The sequence below is a fragment of the Taeniopygia guttata genome, chromosome 4A (assembly GCF_048771995.1).
Source record: "Taeniopygia guttata chromosome 4A, bTaeGut7.mat, whole genome shotgun sequence".
NCBI lineage: Eukaryota > Metazoa > Chordata > Aves > Passeriformes > Estrildidae > Taeniopygia > Taeniopygia guttata.
The window spans coordinates 19,320,732-19,341,179 of record NC_133029.1 but is presented as its reverse complement, the minus strand read 5'-3'; the positions used below and the strand labels follow the sequence as shown (position 1 = coordinate 19,341,179).

The 20,448-nt window shown below is 44.5% G+C and overlaps 1 protein-coding gene across 14 annotated transcripts in view; it reads right to left on the bottom strand.

The window, feature by feature from the left end:
• Positions 1–13,191: 13,191 nt before the first annotated feature.
• Positions 13,192–20,448, bottom strand: part of HTR2C (5-hydroxytryptamine receptor 2C) — a 257,321-nt gene continuing 250,064 nt past the window's right edge. For all 14 annotated transcript variants that reach the window (XM_072929318.1, XM_072929321.1, XM_072929322.1 and 11 more), the window contains one exon: positions 13,192–16,986. In XM_072929318.1, the coding sequence (XP_072785419.1) occupies positions 16,154–16,986 (833 nt within the window). In that variant the 3' untranslated portion in view covers positions 13,192–16,153. The remainder of the gene's footprint in view (positions 16,987–20,448) is intronic.

Genomic DNA, 20,448 nt, shown 5'->3' with positions numbered 1-20,448 from the left:
TAACCACAAAATATAAAAGTTAGGCTGAAGCCTGCCTAGAAACCTGCCTAGTAACAGTGATAAATTAAGCTCATCTACTTATGGTATCTGTATGCTGCAGCTTCACAGGAGCATTTAGGTGAGGAAAGCTGGGCTTGGCCCCAGTGCAGGGCTCCCTGCTCCCCAAAGTCATCCCTGCAGAGGGTCCTTACTGCAGCAGCAGCAGCAAAACATTTCCCACCTGCTTTCTCACAGTGTCACAGTCACATCTGAAACATTTGCAAAATTCAGCCCTAATAGATGGCCACTTGCCTTCCTAAGATCCTGAACATTGCTAGAATTTCAGTAGTGGTTTTTTATCCTGTGTTTATAGAATTACACCAATGTATTTCTTTCACACAGTAGTCTCGTAGAGTGTTTTAATTCATTTGCTGTAGTCCATAATTAATATTTTTAGTAAAGCACTTTTAAAATCCCTCCTTTGACATGCTCTGCTCTTATTCTTCTCAGCTCATGTCTGGGTTCCACATATTTTAACCAACTAAGCTCCACATGTTTGGTGAGACATGTCTTTGTCTTTGCATATCCATGAGATTAGAGTCTCCTTTCCATCTTTGACTGATAAAGTCTTAGAGCCATTTGTTGAAGAATAAACCCAACTTTTCTTGCACAGATTTTTTTCTCCCTAGAGAATGTCTAGAGATCGTGCATGATCCTTTGCATGCTGCAGAGAAATGCAAAATCCTTTTAGTCTGTCATATTCTAACTGCTTTTGGGAAGTAGCAAAACTGGGAAGATAAACGCCAAGGTCTCTGAACTCAAAAATCACTCTTCTTCTCTCACTGAGATATATTTTCAAGCTTTCAGCAGGAGAATAATTTGAAAATCGGCTTACATTCTGTTTCCTCATATCCATCCTCATACTATTTTTAAATTTTTCTGAGTGACCTCTCAGTACAAGTGTTTCAACCACTATAACTTGACACAAAGCAAGGCTGACATAAGAACATAGGAATGTCCACCTGAACATGAGGAGGAGCTTCTTTACAGAGATGGAGACAGAGTACTGGAACAGGCTGTTCAGAGAGGTTGTGGAGTCTCCTCTGGAGATATTCAAAAGCTGTCTGAACACAATCCTGACTGAAGAGTGCTTGGGGACCCTGCTTGAGAGGGGTTTGAACAAGATGAGCTCCAGCGTTCCCTTCCAGACTTACCCATTCTGTGATCTCTCAGGAACTCTTTACTCCTACTGTACTCGAGGAAATGAAAAGGTGGATGTTGTATCTCACTGGCTGAGGCATCTCTGCTGAAATTTTCCAGGTGCTAGAAATCCTATGGCTACTGGGTGTCAGCATCTGTGCTTGGATGCAGAGGACACGGAAAGCAGGTGCAGCATCCATGATGCCAGAATTTGGTATTTAGTGCATGAAAATTAAATAGAAGGGATAGTGTCTCTGTGTCACCATAAGAGGGAGGAGTCTTGTTCTTTCTGTACTGTGAAGCAGAGATGTGTCACAGCTTTTCTCCATCATTCAGCTCTGGTGTGACTGAGGGATAACATTACCTTGTGCCTTGTGGTACAGTGCCCATGGCCCAGTGCTGCTCCACTGACCAGATCTGTGTCCCCCAGGGCACATGCCAGCCAAAAGCAGCCCCTGCCACTGCCCTCCCCCTTGCTCGTGCCACTGAGAACCCACAGAATGGTCCCATCGCCCAAACTGGTCTGACTGTGCCCACTGTGTGTCCCTGCCTCATGGGCACCAGCTCCTGCACCCCTGAGCCCCCAGGATCTCATCACCCACCCCTGAGCCACTGCACCTGCAGGCATCTTGGAAGGACAACACAGCCCTTCTGGCTGCAGCTTCTACATGTCAAGGCTTTGGGACTGCAGCAGCTAATGATATAATCTGAAATCTAAAGAGCTTCATAGGCTATGGCAAGTTTGCAGCTCACTGCCTTGTGTGGCATTTGTACATTAGAGAGCATTGTCAACCTCTTCATTTCTATGTAAGAAGCTAAATTTTCTCAGGAGGGTCTCTGGTTTTCACAGCTTCAAGGCAAGCAAATGCAGCTGATGTATGTGCTTGATGGAACAATTTGAGGCAACATATTGTGGCTGAGTTCTCTGAACAGCTGAAATGGCTCTGCAAACTGTCTGTGTCAAGATACCCTTCCCAGAGTACAGAGAGATAAAACAGCCAGCTGAAAAATGACACACCACAAGGCTTAGCCCCAAATTGAGGATTCATGTCCCTGCCATCCTGGGCTGCTTGCCTCCTGTGTGGATCTCCATCCAGACACAACACAGGACTGCTACATCCAGGAAATAAAATGCCATTTCAGCAAGTCTCACACCATCAGACATATTACAAAAAAGTAAACAAACAAACAAACAAACAAGTAACTTGGCTTTGATATTTCCTTTGTTATATGTCATGAATGTAATTCGTGCCAATACAATATTGTTGTGTTTGATTCGTGCCAGTTATAATATGATATGTGTAATATTTTATATTGTTGCAAGCACACACGCCAGCACTATGAGCTGACCCCACATCTTCAAAAACCGGTTTCTGACAAAGCCTCATTTGCAATCTAATACATGTGTCTCACCAGGAGATGGTGATACAGGAATGCCTAGGCGCTGATCATCCTGACAACAACTCTAGATTGGAATCTCTGAAATCCTCTGGGCTGAAAGCCAAGGTTCCCATAACTCCATCAAGGAGAGTCATCACCACCTGGACCCCAAATTATTCAACCACTGCACAGAGAAAAGAAACTTTGTGAATATTGTGAAACTTTGTGAAAAGAAACTTTGGGGGACTTTGAATGGGAAGAAAAGACGGATTGCCGAAATCCCGGCCTCGGGATAGGAAAATTTCCTATAAGAACTGCTGGGTCCAAGAGAGTGATGTGTGAGCATAGGGGGAACCTCTGTCGAGGACATCCACTCTGTGACGCACCCAGCACCGATCCTGGGCTCGTCGCTGTCCTTTTCCTTGTGGATGGCTCAGAGAGAATTCGATATAAAATTTTTATTTTTTCATTTTTAATTTGGCTGGACCAATTTTTATCTATAATACCTGTTATAAATGAACGTTTATTCAGCCAAATTAAAAAAAAAACACAACAGTTTTATTTGCGGTCAAATTCTATCTAGCCAACCACAGGAAACAATAAGGAAAGGAGAAGGGAAAAAAAAAACAGTGCTGAGCCCGGGGTCAGCCCTGGGTGTGCGACAAGAAGTCAGCCTCAGGAGAGGTTTTCCTCTATGCCCACACACCTCCATCCTGGCACAAGCAAGTTTTATAGGGATAATTCCGCCTGAGGCCAAGATTTTTGTAATCAGTCCTTTCTTCTATTCAGAGTCCATGTGTTAATAATTCAGTGTCTGGAGTTTGTTGAATCCACATGGATCTGTCTGGGGATTCCAGAGATATCCATCTCGGGTCGTTCACGCGATGATCAGCGCCATGGCCCATCGTCTGGCGTCTGGCTAGCTGTATCTTCTCACTTGTAAATGAGCTTCTTAACATACACCTGGCCTCGGAGGGGAGGAGAAGGGGGGGGGACGGAAGGGGGGGGGGAGGCTAGTACAAACAAGTATTTAACAATATATATTTCATATAAGGAAAGGCGCAAATTATGTCTATTACCCATAACAATACCTTTCTTGATGGGTCTGTCCAGGAAACAATCTCAGTGTTTAAGTGGGACTCAGCTCAGGGAGGACTGTGTGTGCTTCCTTAGGCTGGATGAGCACAGTGGCAGCGCTGCTGTGGTCCCCAGTAGTGGATGCACTCATCTGGGACAGCAAGGACAGCCTGCACAGCACCTCTGACTTCTCTGAGATGCCAAATGAGGTTGTCCTGCAGCTGCTGTGAGGGGTTTTGAGCCATGGCCATCAGTGATCATCCACAAATGATGGGCTCTGTTTCCTTGCCCGAGAAGCTGTGAATGGAGCTGACAAAGGCATGTCACACCTTTGGTGTTCTTGGGTGTCCCAGCTCCCCAAAGCACTAGTGACTTGCAGGAGCTATTTTCATTTGGGAAAAAAAAGAGTACTTAATATCAGGGGTTTTTTTTACAAACCAGAGAACACCTTCCTTTAATGTTATCTAGATATCATTGTGATTTAAAAACAAATGGTGGCAGGGCACTCTTCACTGGAATTAATGCAGTAATGGAGAAAACATACATAGCAAAAAAACACGCAGAGCCTGATCTTCCTGGGGATTAGAGCCTGCCTTCAAGGCTGCACTTGGCCATGTCACCCACCCCAAACACCCTGCCATGGCACACAGGTGACAGCAAACAGATGCCAATATTGTGTTAAACGAGTCAGAGCAACAGCTGTCCTGAAGGAGAAACAAGCTTCAGCAGCACACACAGATGTGAAGCTGCTCTAAATGTTAACAAATGCAGCCAGGCAGTGGTCTAAGATGTAGGTGAGTGTAACATGACATGGAGACAGAAAATTTACACAGGACAAGTAACCAGAGACAGCAGACATAGGATCCCATCCTGTCTCTGGGTACCCAAACATCCTCTGTTCCCTCACAGGGTCTGACTGCAGAGCCAGGGCTGCCCAGGGAGCCAGAGAGACTCATTGTGCCACTAAGAGGTCCCGACCTGATGCATGAAGCCCAGAAGAGAATAGTCCTTGCTTTTTATCTGATGATGTTCCAGATCTTACCTGTTGAAATTGTTATGTGTAGTGTTATAAATTATGACACGGGACCAATTTGTGTCACTTTATAAAGAGAATTTTATTAATTTAGCAAGCAAGCAGTACGGGCAAATGCAGCGCTGGGCGGCCGGGGAGCCTCTGCTCCCACCAACGGCTCGCCCCACACCTCCCGGTCTTTCAGTTCTCATACCCCTTCACTTCCGGACTTTGTGATATTCTCGACGTGCTCTGCATCTGCGCGGCGTGTTGCTAGGGGTCTCTTTTCTGCTGTCTGGTGGTCGTTTGAGGAAAGCTCCTATTCTTCTTCCTCTGAGGTAGCGTTAACCCTGCAATAACTTCTCCAAATACAGTAACACAGCCTTCAAAGATCTCTCAATTCCACTATCTACTAATAGCAGTACATCCTGCCTTCCTGCCCCCCACTGTTTCCTGCATCTTACACAATCCCTGGGGCTTTTCCCGATGAACAAAAACTACGCTATTGTCTTTCACATGTAGTAGATATAATTCGCGCCATTTCTAGTATGATATATGTAATATTGAATATTTGTTGGAGTATACACGTTTGTATTAGGACTCCCCCCCACCCTTGCAGGCGAAACCTGGTGTATATTGAAACCCGATTTACATGTAAAAGGATGAGGCTTGGCCAGGAGATGGGCCATGTCTGGAGTGATACTGGGACACCAGGCGCTGATCATCATATTGTTATGAACAAAACAGCCTGGCTGGGACACTTGGCTTGGGCTAAGTACTGACATTGAAATGTTAATTAGCTAATTGTTCCTGGGAATCACCTACCTCCCCCCACCCTCACTACCATTCTAGGACTGGGATGCAAAATAATCCAGTGGAATCATGGGAGGGGGTTTTGGGGATGAAAAACACCCCTAAATGGAAAAGATGGGCACAGTGGAGGGGGCTGGATGGGTGTGCTGGTTGGGGAAAAGGGAACCCCATCCCTAGTCTGTGTTTGACCTGTCACCATAATCGACAGAGGACCAGACTGGACTAGGCTGTGGGAAGCAGGAGCAAAGCACACACACTTCCTGGTGTTACCAGGAGGGAAGGAGAGGGGACAGCTACTGCTGGACTTCGGCAGCAGGCTCTGCACATCCCCTCACCCTGCGGCCACCAGTGTGCCGGGAGGAAAGAAGAGAGGACGGTCTGCTGGGACTTCAGATACAGACTGCACACCTCTTCACCTCCAGCTACCAGCGTGCCATGGAGACTCCAGGGACAGACTCTGCACGCCTGCTCACCCTTCAGCTACTGGAGAAGCTACAACAGCAGGGGTGAGCTCCTCGTTGAGCCCCCTGCCGAGCTGACTTTTTAATAATGAGCCGAACATTAATAAAGGCATAGACCCTGTTCATTTCAGATATCATGGAAATCCTCGGGCAGATACAGGTGAATGCCCCATTCTCATAAATTTCATCAAGAGATTCACCAACTCCTGACACTGAATTATTCTTCTTCATCACCAAAAAAAGAAAATCTTATTAACCTATGGACTCTGAACAGAAGAAAAGACTGACTGCCAAAATCTTAGCCTCAGGCGGAATTTTCCCTTTAAAAACCGCTTGGGCCAGGATGGAAGTGTGTGGGCATAGAGGAAAACCTCTGCTGAGGCTGACCTCTTTGTTGCACACCCAGGGCCGACCCCGGGCTCGGCTCTGTTCTTTCCTTGTGGCTGGCTAGATAGAATTTGATTGCAAAATAAATATTATATTTTTTCATAATTATTTGGCTGGACAAATTCTCATTTATAACAAAATGGAAGTATGTCCCAATCTTCAGTACTCTCAAATTGATATTGTCTGCTAGTTGCCCAGAACTTTGTGCCCATTATTAGAGATAAAAATTGGTCCAGCCAAATTAAAAATGAAAAATGAAAATTTTATTTTATATCGAATTCTCTCTGAGCCATCCACAAGGAAAAGGACAGTGACGAGCCCAGGATCGGTGCTGGGTGCGTCACAGAGTGGATGTCCTCGACAGGACAGAGGTTCCCCCTATGCTCACACATCACTCTCTTGGACCCAGCAGTTCTAATAGGAAATTTTCCTATCCCGAGGCCGGGATTTCGGCAATCCGTCTTTTCTTCCCATTCAAAGTCCCCCAAAGTTTCTTTTCACAAAGTTTCACAATATTCACAAAGTTTCTTTTCTCTGTGCAGTGGTTGAATAATTTGGGGTCCAGGTGGTGATGACTCTCCTTGATGGAGTTATGGGAACCTTGGCTTTCAGCCCAGAGGATTTCAGAGATTCCAATCTAGAGTTGTTGTCAGGATGATCAGCGCCTAGGCATTCCTGTATCACCATCTCCTGGTGAGACACATGTATTAGATTGCAAATGAGGCTTTGTCCGAAAAAAAACGGTTTTGGATATGTGGGGTCAGCTCACAGTACTGGCGTGTGTGCTTGCAACAACAAAATATTACACATATCATATTATACTTTCCTGAACAAAATACAACAATATTATATTTGCGCGAATTACAGTAATCACATATAACACCATGGTGCCAATTTGTTTAGAAACACACTGAGAAAACAATAACCTTGTTGTCTGCCAGGTTCAGCAAAGTTCACTTTTAACAACAGAGGCTTAAAAGGCCATCAGCACAATTTATTCAACTGAAGAAAAAGCATGAAGTTCCTGGCTATAGCAACAAAGTGTTTTTTAAAAGTCAGGCAGGGCAAGCACATAATCTGGCTCAGTCCTGAAAGTTTCTCAGCAATGTTTGTTCAACCATACCAGCTGAAGGCAGCCCAAAAAGATGTTACCTCAATGTTGTTGCTTTCCTGAGCAGAGTCCAGTAACACCAAATCAAATGTCCATGGAAATGCTGTTGTATAAAACAAAACACACTTCTGTGACTGCATAGAGTCAGGCTTGGGTTAGCCAAGCTGGTTGATTCTGGATGCTTCTGAGAATGCAACCGAAATATTACTTCATAGAATTTGGGGCTGGTCCGGGACTAGAAACATTCAGCCTTTGCCATGCCTTGACTTCATGCTGTCCTGCGTGTGGAAGTACACTGATTTGGCATGGTCTCTCCTGCCTTCCTCCAAAATTGTAGCATTTTTCATGGCTTTGCTAGAACTTGGAAGGACCATAGCCCAAAATTAGTGTTCTCTCTTTGGGATGTTTGTTCCTCCCACACTTTGGGAGGTGCCTCTGGGGAGGTGCTGCTGTGCAGATGGCTGGCTTGTTGCCTGAGCTCTGCCAAACCAGAAAATGAGGACAAATGGGCTGACCTGGGCCCTCCTGCTGTGCCTATGGGATAAATCCATGTGTGAATGCAAGAGCTGTGCCTTCAATAAGCATTTCAGTTGCTGTTACTGCTGCCTCACCAGGAAATGCAGTCCCAGACCTGGAATACCCCACTTGTTGGAAGCCTGCTTCTATTTCCTACTTTATTTCTACCCTTTCTGTATATCAATGCCTTCCTCTAGCCTAAATAGCTCCTCTCTCTCTCTTTAGTCAGAACAAGCACACCCTGATATCCTGATGGAGAGCTTTTTTCACCTGTCTTTGGCTGCTAGGAGAAAAAAGCCAAGGTTTCTGCTCTCTTCTCATAAGAGGCCCTGCCTAGTCTTGTGCCCCTACACCGTGCCTACCACCAGGGCTGCTGCTCAGGCCCAACATATAGTCCCACCTATTCTCTAAAACAAATGTGTCAACTACCTACAAACCACCGGGGAATCACGTGCATTTACCCTCAAGGGGTAAAGGTCTGGCAAAGGAAATCCACCAATCCTGACCATGGTGTGCTGCATAGTCAGAACTCATCCCTGCACTTTGCTAAAGGCCAGCAAGGGACAGCCTGGGGCAGATTCTGGGCAGCTTTCTCCTCAGTACACCTAGAGAAGGTACAAGAGAGAGCAAATGCTCACTTGAGGGTTGTCACACCCATGCTCCAGCCTTGTGGCTGTGATGCCTCAGGTTTTAGCTTTTATATTTTTCAGATTCTGTACTGCTTTAGTGTGTACTTCTGAGCTTCATATTAGGGGATGCTGAGCTCTCTTCACAGAATAGGGAGGCAAAACAATTCCTTCTCCAGCTGGTGACCAAGGACAAATGATCCAAATCCAAATGATCCAGGCCCAAGAGCATAAACAACATGGACTGAAGAGGGAAAAACAAGAAGGATGGGACTTCATAACCTAAAGCTATAATTGGACAATTAATTCCAATATGCTAATGGACCAACATTTATAAAAGTGAGAGACCTAGTGAGTGGTCATGCATTTTGTGACCATTTTGGTTCATCTTGGGTGTAGCCCTGGGCTCTTGTGCTGCCCAAGGTGGATCCTATTGAGGCCTTTTAATAAATACCTACTTTATTCTTTATCTCTGTCTAGTCTCTGTTCTAGGTCAGCCTTCACAAGGCATCAGCTGTGCTGCAAAAAAAAAAAAAAAATAGGTGGGGAGCACTTAGCTGAGGGGGCCAGACCTTGCCATGGCTTCATGGGTGAGTCACTGTGACCTGTGGAGACATGAGCTGTGGACATGAATGACTGCTGCCTGTAGGGCAGGAACCCCCAGCACAGCTGAGATCTCTACTGGGCAATTGCTCTTACCTTTGAGCAGTGTTATGATGTTTGGGAAGGCTCCACAGGAGAGGCACTGAAATCTTCCTCCCCAAATGTCACAGAAGAGCTGTTCTAGCTCTCAATCAGGACAAAGGACCCTAATTAAAATCTTCAGTGTCTTTGATGAGAATCCATCACTGGCACCCGCCTGTCCTTCTGAAGGCGGAGACATCCACATCAGCAGCACACACAGATGTAAAGCTGCTCTAAAATTTAACAAATATAACCAGGCAAGGGTCTAACAGGTACTAGTTTACAGATTTTTTTTCTTTATTTTTTTTTGTGTATCAGAAATTTAAATCACTCAAAATGCCACAATTAAATCCCATTAATCATTTACGTTGGATAATCTGGCTGTATTTTAATTAAACATTAAATTATCCAATTTATACAATTCAAGCACAGGAAAATTCAGAACAGTGGATTTAACATGCCCCTGTGTGGTGCTTCATGATTCATTTTTCAAGTCACCTAAGTGTTGGTATTGTTATGAACAAAACAGCCTTGCTGGGACACTTGAACTTGAGCTAAGTACTGACATTGAAATGTTAATTAGCTAATTGCTCCTGGGAATCACCTACACCCCCCCCACACACTGCCATTCTAGAACTGGGATGCAAATAGAAGGACCAATGGAATCATGGGAGGGGGTTTTGGGGATGAAAACAGCCCTAAATGCAGGGCTGGGCACAGAGGAGGGGGCTGGAGGGGTGTGCTGGTTGGGGAAAAGGGAACCACATCCCTGGTCTATGTCTGACCTGTCACCATAGCCTGCAGAGGACCAGACTGGACTGGGCTGTGGGAAGCAGGAGCAAAGGAGCAACTCTTCCTGGTGTTACCAGGAGGGAAGGAGAGGGGACAGCTGCTGCTGGACTTCAGCAACAGACCCTGGCTGGTCCCCCCACCCTTCGGCTACCAGTGAGCAACAGGAGGAAAGGAGAGAGGATGGTCTGCTGATCGGGACTTCAGATACAGACTGCACACCTCTTCGCCTGCAGCTACCAGTGTGCCACAGAGACTTCAGGGACAGACTCTGCAGCCTTCTCACCCTTCAGCTACTGGGAAAGCTACAACAGCGGGGGCGAGCTCCTTGTCGAGCTCTCTGCCCAGCTGATCTTTTTAATAAAGAGCTGAACATTAATAAAGGCATAAGCTCTGTTCGTTACAGGTACCAACTAGAATCACAAAGCAGCTACCATTGTCCCAGGAAACTGTTGGGGAAATTGCATTTATCTGCTACAAGATCTTTGGTTTTTGGGGAAGCAGAACATAAGATAACATTATTGAGAGACGAAATATGGAAGAAGGATTGCTCCAGAGTGTTGATTTTCCACAACAATTTGTCACCCATTGCCTGCTGTGAGTAGTCTGTATAATTATCTTGTTGTCACCACCCGTGAGCCACCAGAATTATTTGGCCTTTGTCACCACTAGATACTTACTCACTTGCCAGGGCCCTCCACAGACCCTGGAAGATGTGGCCCAGGAGGATGTGGTCGTGCAACCTTTTGTGTGGTTGGAAAGGGTGGAGTGAATACCAGGGGGCAGTGTGCCAGGACATGCTGTGCTGGTCCTGAGACAAGAATCCTCCTGGAGGGACCATGTGAGAGATCTGCCCAGAGCAGAAACCCTGCTGCTGCCACACTCCCTCCACATGTACCCACACACCCTCCTGCTGTCAGCAAAACCTAGCATTTAGAACAGTCTTACGCAAATTTTTTTCAGCGAGTAGTTCATGCACTTGACTGTTCATTAAAGATGTTCTGGTGAGATCCTTTAATTAGCAAGTGTTCCTCATTGCATTGATTATCTGTCATGTACAGATCTAAAATCCCTCACCTGAAGTCTCTCCATCTCCATGTTGGGATGGGGTTGCAGCATCCCTGCACAGCTGAGAAGGAACGGCACATGACATGGAAGTTTTCTGACAGCTTCAGAGCACAGGTTTCAGTGTGTGTAAAAGCAAACAAGCAGAAGACCTGAGACTTACAGAAAAACAAGGGAGAGACAAAACATATAATAACAATTTCAAAGTTAAAAATGAAAACAAAAAAAGCCTTTTTTTTTTGGATACATGCACCCCCACAAGCTACATTATCACTGGAAGAGCCCCCACCTGACAATCACACCAGCAGGTATATTTGATCTCCCCATCACAGGTTTTCTCCACAACTTTTCATATACTCCCATATTTTCAAGGGAAGAATAAAGTATAATGACAACTGTGGCTCTCTGGGGTCTCTAGGATGTGTGTGATCATGTGAACAGATGTGTACACACATCTGTCTTTCTGTCGTTCTGCTTCACCTGCACAAGACTTGGTGCTCTTTTGTGTGCCTTTTACTAAGAAAAAGCCTCTGATGCCTTTTCCGCCCCTGAAATGGAGACAAAGCCAAGTGCAGCTGTTGGCATGTAGCTATCCTAATGATACTGTGAGACTGGGGGGAAAGGCATCCAAGAGACATCTGCTCCTTTATCACATGACAGGCTCTGCTTTTGGAATTCACAATTTGTCTGCCACAGTATCACACACCCTTCAGTAGCTCAAAGTTAAATGGTATTTCTGAAGGGCTGATTGTGGTTTGCGTTTCTTCCTTGGAAGATGTTTCTTCTTTGGAATTTGTGTCTTTCCAGGGCTCTCATGGATCCAGCACCTTGGATGCTGACTGGGAAGAGCACCAGGCACCCTCCGCACCAGTGATGAAACTCTTCACGGGGCTCACCAGAAGAAAGTGTCATGAGTGTCTCTGCAGAGAAAACAGCAAGAACCACACTGTTCACAGTGCTTACTCACACATTGCCTAACATGTTCATCTCTGAATTATCACTCAGATGAACTATTGAAGACTCACTGTTATTCAGACAATAAAGAGCTGTGCTGAGGTGGCATGCCTTAGGACTCCTCAGCATTGGCTCTGAACTATGTCACTTCCCAAGTGCCACAGCCTCTGGGTAGCTGCTCTTATTTTCAGCAATCACAGGATGGGAGGAGCTGGCCTTCTCCTCAAAGCACAGTCTGTGAGGCATGCACGGGTCCCTAAAGGCACTATGGCTGATCCCATGGATGCTGTGCCCCAGACCTGGCTGTGTGGGGCAGCATGGAACAGATGCAGATGAGCAGCTCAGGTCTAGAAACCAGGCTGCCCTGTCACAGGGGTTTGTGCCTGAACACCACAGCCAGCCTTGCTTCTGACCTTAGGCAGGGAAGACTGCAAGCCCCTACAGCTCAGGGAGATGCCAGTTCTGACCTGGGCTCCCCCAGAGCAGACTGCCCAGTACCAGTCAAAAAGGGTGGTCTGTTTGCTGGGGCAGAGCTTCTGCATGTGTGCTGTCCTATGGGCAGCCTGCCTGCACAGCTCCATCTGGTTTGGGAAACAAAGCAGCCAGCCCATCTCAGTCTCCAACCATTTCCAAGGAACTATCTTCACTTCTTAAGTCCAAACCTAAGCAAAACACTACCACAGACACTATTTGTAAGACAAAACCATACCTGAGTTGGGATTTGAGGACTCACACAAAGCTTCCAGCAGGTGTTTCCACAAGACAGCCCCAGGCAGGGCTTCTGGAGGCACCACCACAGTTAATGGTTACATCTCAGGAGAAGCAAAGGGGCTGTGGGAACAACCTGACTTTGGCTGAGTTTCAGAAAATTAAATCAGTTCTTCAAAGTCACATAGTTTAAAAAATTGTAAATTTTTATCGTTGTTCCTGAAGGGAGAAATTTGAAGAGGGAGAATAGTCTGCTTTCATATCTAACAAGTTTTGGGTCTAGGAGTGTTGGGACATCTGCTGACACTAATTCCTGCGATTAAGCAGCTGTGGGCTATACTTCAAGTATAGGTCCTTATCCTCATTTTTTGTAGTTGGCTTGGTTTTTTGGTCAGGATATGTTTTAAATAGGGACAGATGAAAGAAAGAGACGGCATATTCACTTATTTATTTTCTGATAGATCATGAAAAAAAAAAAAGAAGAATGATTAAACCAACAAACTTTCTTTAATAAATTAATAGCAGCATCACAAAACCCTGATGTGAATGACCCAAAGAAAGTTGGGTATGTGACAGTATTTAACCATTCAGAGAAATCCTCTCCTCTGCTGGCTGGGAATAATGCAGGTGCTGTAAGGCAGTCAATCCCCTTGGCTCTTCATCCAGACAAGAGATGGACATCAGAACGGGTCCAGCTGAGGTTGGCATATTTACAGTTCTGGTGCTGATTTTTTTTAAAAACACTTATAAAAACTCTGAAAATTCTCTGTTCAATTCTCATTATTTACATTGAAATATAGCAGGTTCCCTTTTTGCCCATACAACAGAACAGGCAAGGGTGAGACATAAGGGCTCCCATGTGAAGACAATGCCTGTGTGAACACTTACACTGAGCTCCAGGTGGAAAATGAGCTATTCACACAACTTACACATGTGCTAGAAGCTACTGTAATTCAGCTTATTGCTAAATGCTTTCAAAGTCTGTGGTTGGTTCTTAAAGATATATATATGTGTGTGTGTGTGTATATATATATAAGCACAAACTCACACAAATGTGTGAGTTTGTATTTATATATATATGTGTCTATACTTATATGTGTCTGTACTTATATATATCTATATGTCTATATATATACACACATATTCACATTTGGAAGAGAGGGGGAAAAAATTAAAATGCACTGTGATTTTTCTGATTTTTTCTGTACTTTTTGAGAAAATAAAATCTGACTCGGGGTAAAGGGCAGTTGCTGAAGGTGCAACTGTGTCTCTGGCCAGTGATTTTCCTGCTGACTACCTGACCTTTTGGGAGAGGCAAGTGGATTCCCAAGCATTCAAGCCCATGGTGGTATCTGCAGGCTGGCACATGGAGCAGGTCTGCTGCCTTCTGCCACTGGGATACCTCTTCTGCCTTCAGGAAGTACTATGGATTTATCCCAGGAGGGGATGAGGGAGAAAAGATGATCAACTTCAGTGCATCATTCTGGGATCAACCCAGCAGCAGATACAACCCAGATGTTGTGTTTTAGTAGTGGCCTCAGCAAGGTTGTAGCTGCACACAGCCATGCAATAGCACAACACCACCTCAAGCACTGGCAGAATTTTCTATTTCTTCTACAAATTAGTTTTAATGGAATGAACACAGCAAGCTGAGTGGACAAGCAATTCATGTAAATAAAATGTGATTTATCCATGCCTAGTGTAAGCTTCTCTGTTCTGACAATTATCTTAGCCAGAGGCTGTCAGTGATGCTAAATGCATCTATGTTAGATGGGCACTGTAGCATCTGTGTAGCAGTTAATGAAGATTAAAAAAAAACCTTATGGGTGATATCTGGCATTCAACAATACTCCACATTAGGAAATCTGCATGAGAGGCATCACCCCAGAGGCACAGTGCCAGAAAGACAGAGTGCCTTGGAGGGTTTGTGTACACAGGAATGCAGAGGAAAATTGATTCATATTATACATGGTGTGTATTAAAAGCAGATTACTTAAAATACATTCAATCCCAATGTGGATGCTTTCATTAAAGATGCAAGTGGTGTTAATATGATATGTTAATATGTTACTTTGGGAGTAAAATGGAATAAATCAAAATTTAAAGTTACTCCAGATTCATACTCTATGCAGACTAGCACCAGGTCTGCTTCCCTGCTGTCCATAGTCATAATTTGCCTTAGAACCGTGTCACTAGCAAATGATTCCCATCACATGCTCTGTTCATCTCTGCCCACCCCCTGCTGAGACAGGAGCAGGGACCCTCTCTTATGCCTCTCTCCAGCATTCCCCAGGCAGGCACATCCTGCTCCTCACAGCTTGATCCTGGCCAGCACCACACACAGAGAACCTTCTACTCTGTGCCCAAAACAAGTGTTTTGTCACCAGTATTGTGCTGGAAAATAAAAGCAAATGCTAACCCAGCTAAAGAATAACTAGATGTGAGGAGTGAGAAGAGCAGAGATTTGGCTCTTCCAAAGCCAGACCAGATAAGCCAAAGCCCCTGGTCCTCCAGCAAACTGTGAAGGCAGTGCTGGCCACGCTGAGCACAGCCTGCTCTATCCCAGAGCTGATGGTTGTCTGCAAGACCAGAGGAGGGCTTTTAATGAGTCCTAGGCCTTCCATTTACTCAGTGTTTGAAGTAGATAACTGGGGGTTGCTCTGCTTCTCACAATTCTCCTCCAAGTCTGAGATTGATCCCAGGCAGGACTGCAAAACCACATTCCCTGCCCTTTCTTAGGGGAGCCAAAGCCTCCTGAGGAATGGAAAAAAACCAGCAGGATTGGAGAGGGAGCCAGAATCTGACAAAGGTCCCTTGAAGTGCAAGACTGACACAGTATGGCAGAAGCCATTACACATAACAGGACATGTCTGGCCAGTGCCTGCACGGCCACTACGCTGTTGTGATGTCTCTCTGCCAGGTTTCTGTAAAGTCTTTACACGGCACAAATAGGGGTGAGGATTTAAAGTATATATTTACTGTCAACTTGAAAAAGAAAGTTATACTGACCAAGTCTAATAGCATGTATTTGATATATAACTATTAACGTGCCATTCTGGACTCCAGCAAATTCCACCTGAGATAAATATTCAGCATTTTTGTTCATGCACTGGAAGAAGAATTCAAACATTTTGTCCATGACATATGCAAAGTAACTAATAGTTCTGATCTAGTATTAACAGTAAATATAGAACCTTAAACTTCACTGCAGTATATTAATATATATTATTTTAAGTACTGGACTGGAAAGACAATTCTTTTTTCTCTTTAAAAAAACCCAAAAGCTTTTTCAGAATGCAATATTTACATTGTCCTTTGACTGACACTTACATTTTTACACAATATATTTTGGCTACAGATACACTGTAGCAAAGGTCTGTGAGAGTCTCTTTTACACACAGCTCACTCGTTCACTTACAACATTACAGCTGTTTATGGAGAGCTCTGAAGTCCCTGGTTGCATCTCAAGGCCCTCCTCAGCTTCATCTAGTTCCATACTATTGAATTCATTGCCATTTCGATAACTAGTTAAAGTCAGGTCTTTGCCATACAAAGCTGTTGAAGCCACGTTCAGACACTGATTCTGCCGCAATGCTGATTTTTTACCAGGTCTATATTGGCAGCGGATGTAATTGGAGAAAGCCCTGCGGTAGGTTTTGTTGAAGAGGGTGTACACCAGGGGATTGACCCCTGAGCACACGTACCCAACCCAAACAAACACGTCAAGGAGCTCACTCAACAGGTCTTTATCGCAGGCTTCCTTGCAAAGGACAGACATGACATTAGTGATGAAAAACGGACACCACATGATGAGGAACAAAAAGAAGACAATGCCCAGGACCTTGGAGGCTCTTCGCTCATTGTTGATGGATTGCATCGTTCCTTTCCGGAAAAGCACTGCCTCCTTATTTACAGGGGAGTTCAAGTGGGAGGCCCCCTCATGATTGTGAAGCATTGAAATGTTCTCTGTGTTGTTTTCCTTCTTGAGGCAGTTCACGCTGCTCCTCCTCTGCTTGGGCACCTCTCCACACATGAACACCGTGGCCTGTCTCTGCAGCACCTGAACAGTCAGGCAATATGTGATCACCATGATGATGAGAGGGATGAAGAAAGCCATGAAGGATCCAATGAGGACGAAGTTCTCATCGTTAAGGACGCAGGTCCCATTTACAAACACCCGGGAATCATCCTGCAAACCAATAACCGGAATAGGCATAGATATCCCTAGGAAAATGAAACCAAAAAGGAGACTGTTACCTTTGGATACAGGGCTCCAAAGAGGCAGCAGAGACAATTCAGGTCCTGCATGCATTCAGCCCACTGCCTAAAGCTGCTTGAAAGAGAAGTTACTGCTTCCAAGTGAAAGGGAAAACATTCATCAACACTCCTGGGAACACAGCTCCAGGGTAGAACACCCTTCTCCAGCAACAGCAGCAGCTTTGCTGTGTTCCACAGCTGACTCAATGAATGCAGCCTAACTCCTACTTTTCTAGCATTAACTGGAATTCGTGGGTGTAGGAAAGCTGGAACACACCACTGCTGTGTTCCAGCTGACCTCTTCATACCTGCTAGTTTGCAGTGGGGATGTGGGGGGTTGAAAGGGTAGAAAAGAGCAAATTTAAAGAAAAAAATTTTTGAAATATGAAAGCACTACAGCTATGAAGATTCAAAAGCAAGATTCTTACAGTAATTAAAATAATCCTGACAGAAAATAGCCATTTTTTCCATGGCATCATAGACACATGGAAGCAAAATTCTGGATCTCAGGGCTGTTGCAGACAATCTCAGTGCAAACAGAAAGTGGTCTCTGCAAGACATCACTCAAATATTTTTCACATGTACTGAGATCCAAAATTCATCCCTTGATCTGTGAAGCTCAATCTCACATCAGGACAGACCCAAAACCTTCCAGAAGCAAAAACACATTTTTGAATGTCACAACCTGTGTGCACAGGAAAACATGTGATGGGCCAGATGTAGTTAAAGCATTATGGGTTCATCTAGTCCTGTCTTGTGTCTTTGGCAAGTACCAGAAGTTTAGGGCCATGGTACAAAATCGGTACAAAATGGGGCAGTTATAAGCATTATACCACAGAAAGCTCCAAAGCAAGAATTTGCATCCAAATCCCATTTTAAAAATAACCTTTGAGAGATTTATCTTAATGATAAATCTTACAAATCCTTGATCTCATTTATAACTCTACAATACCCAGTGGCATTCAGTTCCTCAACCTCTCTTTCATCTGAACAAAGTGTTTCTTGCTCATTTAAATTTGCTGCCTGATAATTTCCTTTGCCTCCCCTCCATATGTCTACTGTGAGAAGCAGTGAATAATCACTATCTGGTCACCTTTTCCACCTTCTTAATGATTTTATAGATCTGGTATCATCTTTCCTGTCTGACATCTCTTTTGGAGCTGAAGAATGCCATTCTATTTACTCTCTCTACTCATGCCAAATTCATTCTATGCCTTTGATTATTTATTTCTCTTTAAGTTCCTTTTTGCCCTTTTAAAGAAAAAAAAACAACAAACAAACAAACAAACAAACCCCCCCCCCCCAAAAAAAAAAAAAAAAACAAACCCACACCAAAAACCTACACATCCGAGCAGCTAGAAAGCAACAGAATGGATTCTGTGCTCCCCTCTGGATACCTGGCAGTCATGGAGCACCACTCCTCAGTGGTCTGTGTGTCTGTGGCTGACCATGCCCACCTCGAGCTCCTCCACCCTAGAAATAACCAACACTGAGGCCACTGTTGTGCCTGGATTGCTTTTTTGGAGTTGCTGTGAACATCAGAAGTCATAAAGCTAATCCTGTGGGACTCTGAATTTCTTAACATGAAGAAATACATGCTAAAGCAATTAACGAGGGCATTTTTACCACTTTAGCTAAGTTTTTTTCAGGATTCTGGGGAATTCATCTGCAATTTGTCATTACCAGAAAATTACCATTTGGCAGTAATCAAGTGATGGAATTTCTTCTGAAAAATTAAGGACTAGAAATGCATTCTGTGACTGTAGCATGCATTTCTTAGCTCAAGTACTAGTTCCAGGATTTGCTCTTCTTTCCCACTACATGACAATGCTTATCAGTTCACCTTTGGCAGGGCAGCTGCCTCCTTTCTGATATGTTATCTTGTTTGTGCCAATTCCCTGCCACTGCAATAACCTTCACCTCTTAAATCCATCATTAAAGACATCATCTGTTGGGAAGGATGGATAAATATAATTGCCTGGCAAAAGATTTACAATAGTACATCCAGGATGAAAACAATCCCCCCTACTGGCTGGATAATACCCTTACCTACAGATAGGTCCAAAAGTCAAATGGACTGTTCCCTCTCAACCCCCAAAATGTATGGTTCATCCCACACCTGTAACCCTTCCCTGAAACATCAAGTGTCTGTGACCCCATTGGCCCAAGTCTTGTTTCAGCCCACCTCGAAGCCCCCTGATAAGGGGTCTCCGAGGGGCCAGACACCCTCTTAGATCCTCCCCTCTCTTGGAACTTCCCCTCTCTTGGAACTTCCCCTCTCTTGGAACTCCCCCCTCTTAGATCTTCCACCCTCTCCTAGAACATCCTCTCTCCCCTCCCCCATCACCTCAGGACTTGCCACATGCTGTGTCTGGCAGCTCCAAGCAAGACCTTTCACCATCCCTAACAAACCCTATATTCTAAGAGCAACCTTCAGAGATCTCTTGTCTCCGTTCATCAAAACCGTCCTGGAGAACAGTGCTCCCTACAATCATCCTAATGCCTTGGCTCCATCAACCACAGACATTTGGGAAATGGTGGAAGTCAGACTGAGCACTCTCTACATGAAGAAGAAATCTGAATTAGGTCAATGGCATTACACTGGGATTATATTTGCATGTATAATTTTATGCTTTAGTGCCCTCTATAACACCTACCCTTTGAAATTAAACTCCAAAATGAATGAAAGTTCATTCATGAACTTTCATGAAGTAGTCATCATTTAAGTTGGTGTTATTGCTTTAGCCAAGGGAAATGAGATGAGGTTTTGGGATATCTTCACACATAAACTGACATTTATGTGACACACATAAGGTGCATTTAGGAAGAATAACCTAGTTCTGGGATATGATGGATAAACAAATCAAGAGCACTGATTGCAGCCTAAAACTCTGCATGAGCATGAGATAGCTCAGCGTTAATGACAGGGAATGAGGGGGTAGCTGCTGGAAAAGTGGAAAAATGGAAAAGTGTCTCTCACCTCTTGCATAAGAAAGTGAGATTTCAAACTGAGAATGCACAGAAGAAAGAGAGCACTGAGTCTTTATTTGCACTTTCTTCCAGTCTGGGAAAATCCTATCATTAACAGCAGTGGAAAGAAAGATGCCCTCAGATAAGCTGGCAATATGCTTTGATTCAGCTGTCAGCTGGACTCAGCACTGCTCAGGGGGCAGCACTACCCTTATGTCAAATACCTTTTTTCACTCACATCTACTCTTTGAAACTTGTTCTTTAATATATGACTTATGACCAATCCACTGCACAATTGAGTCTGAATGGGAACTAATTCTGTTCATACCTTGGGCAACAGCGACTGACAGTGAGAAATGTGAAAGGTCTCAGACACCTCAGAGGGGCTTCCTTCATGGGGGATTACTGCAAAATTACTGCTGCCACAATCCCAAATGCACTAATATTTGATTGCAGACA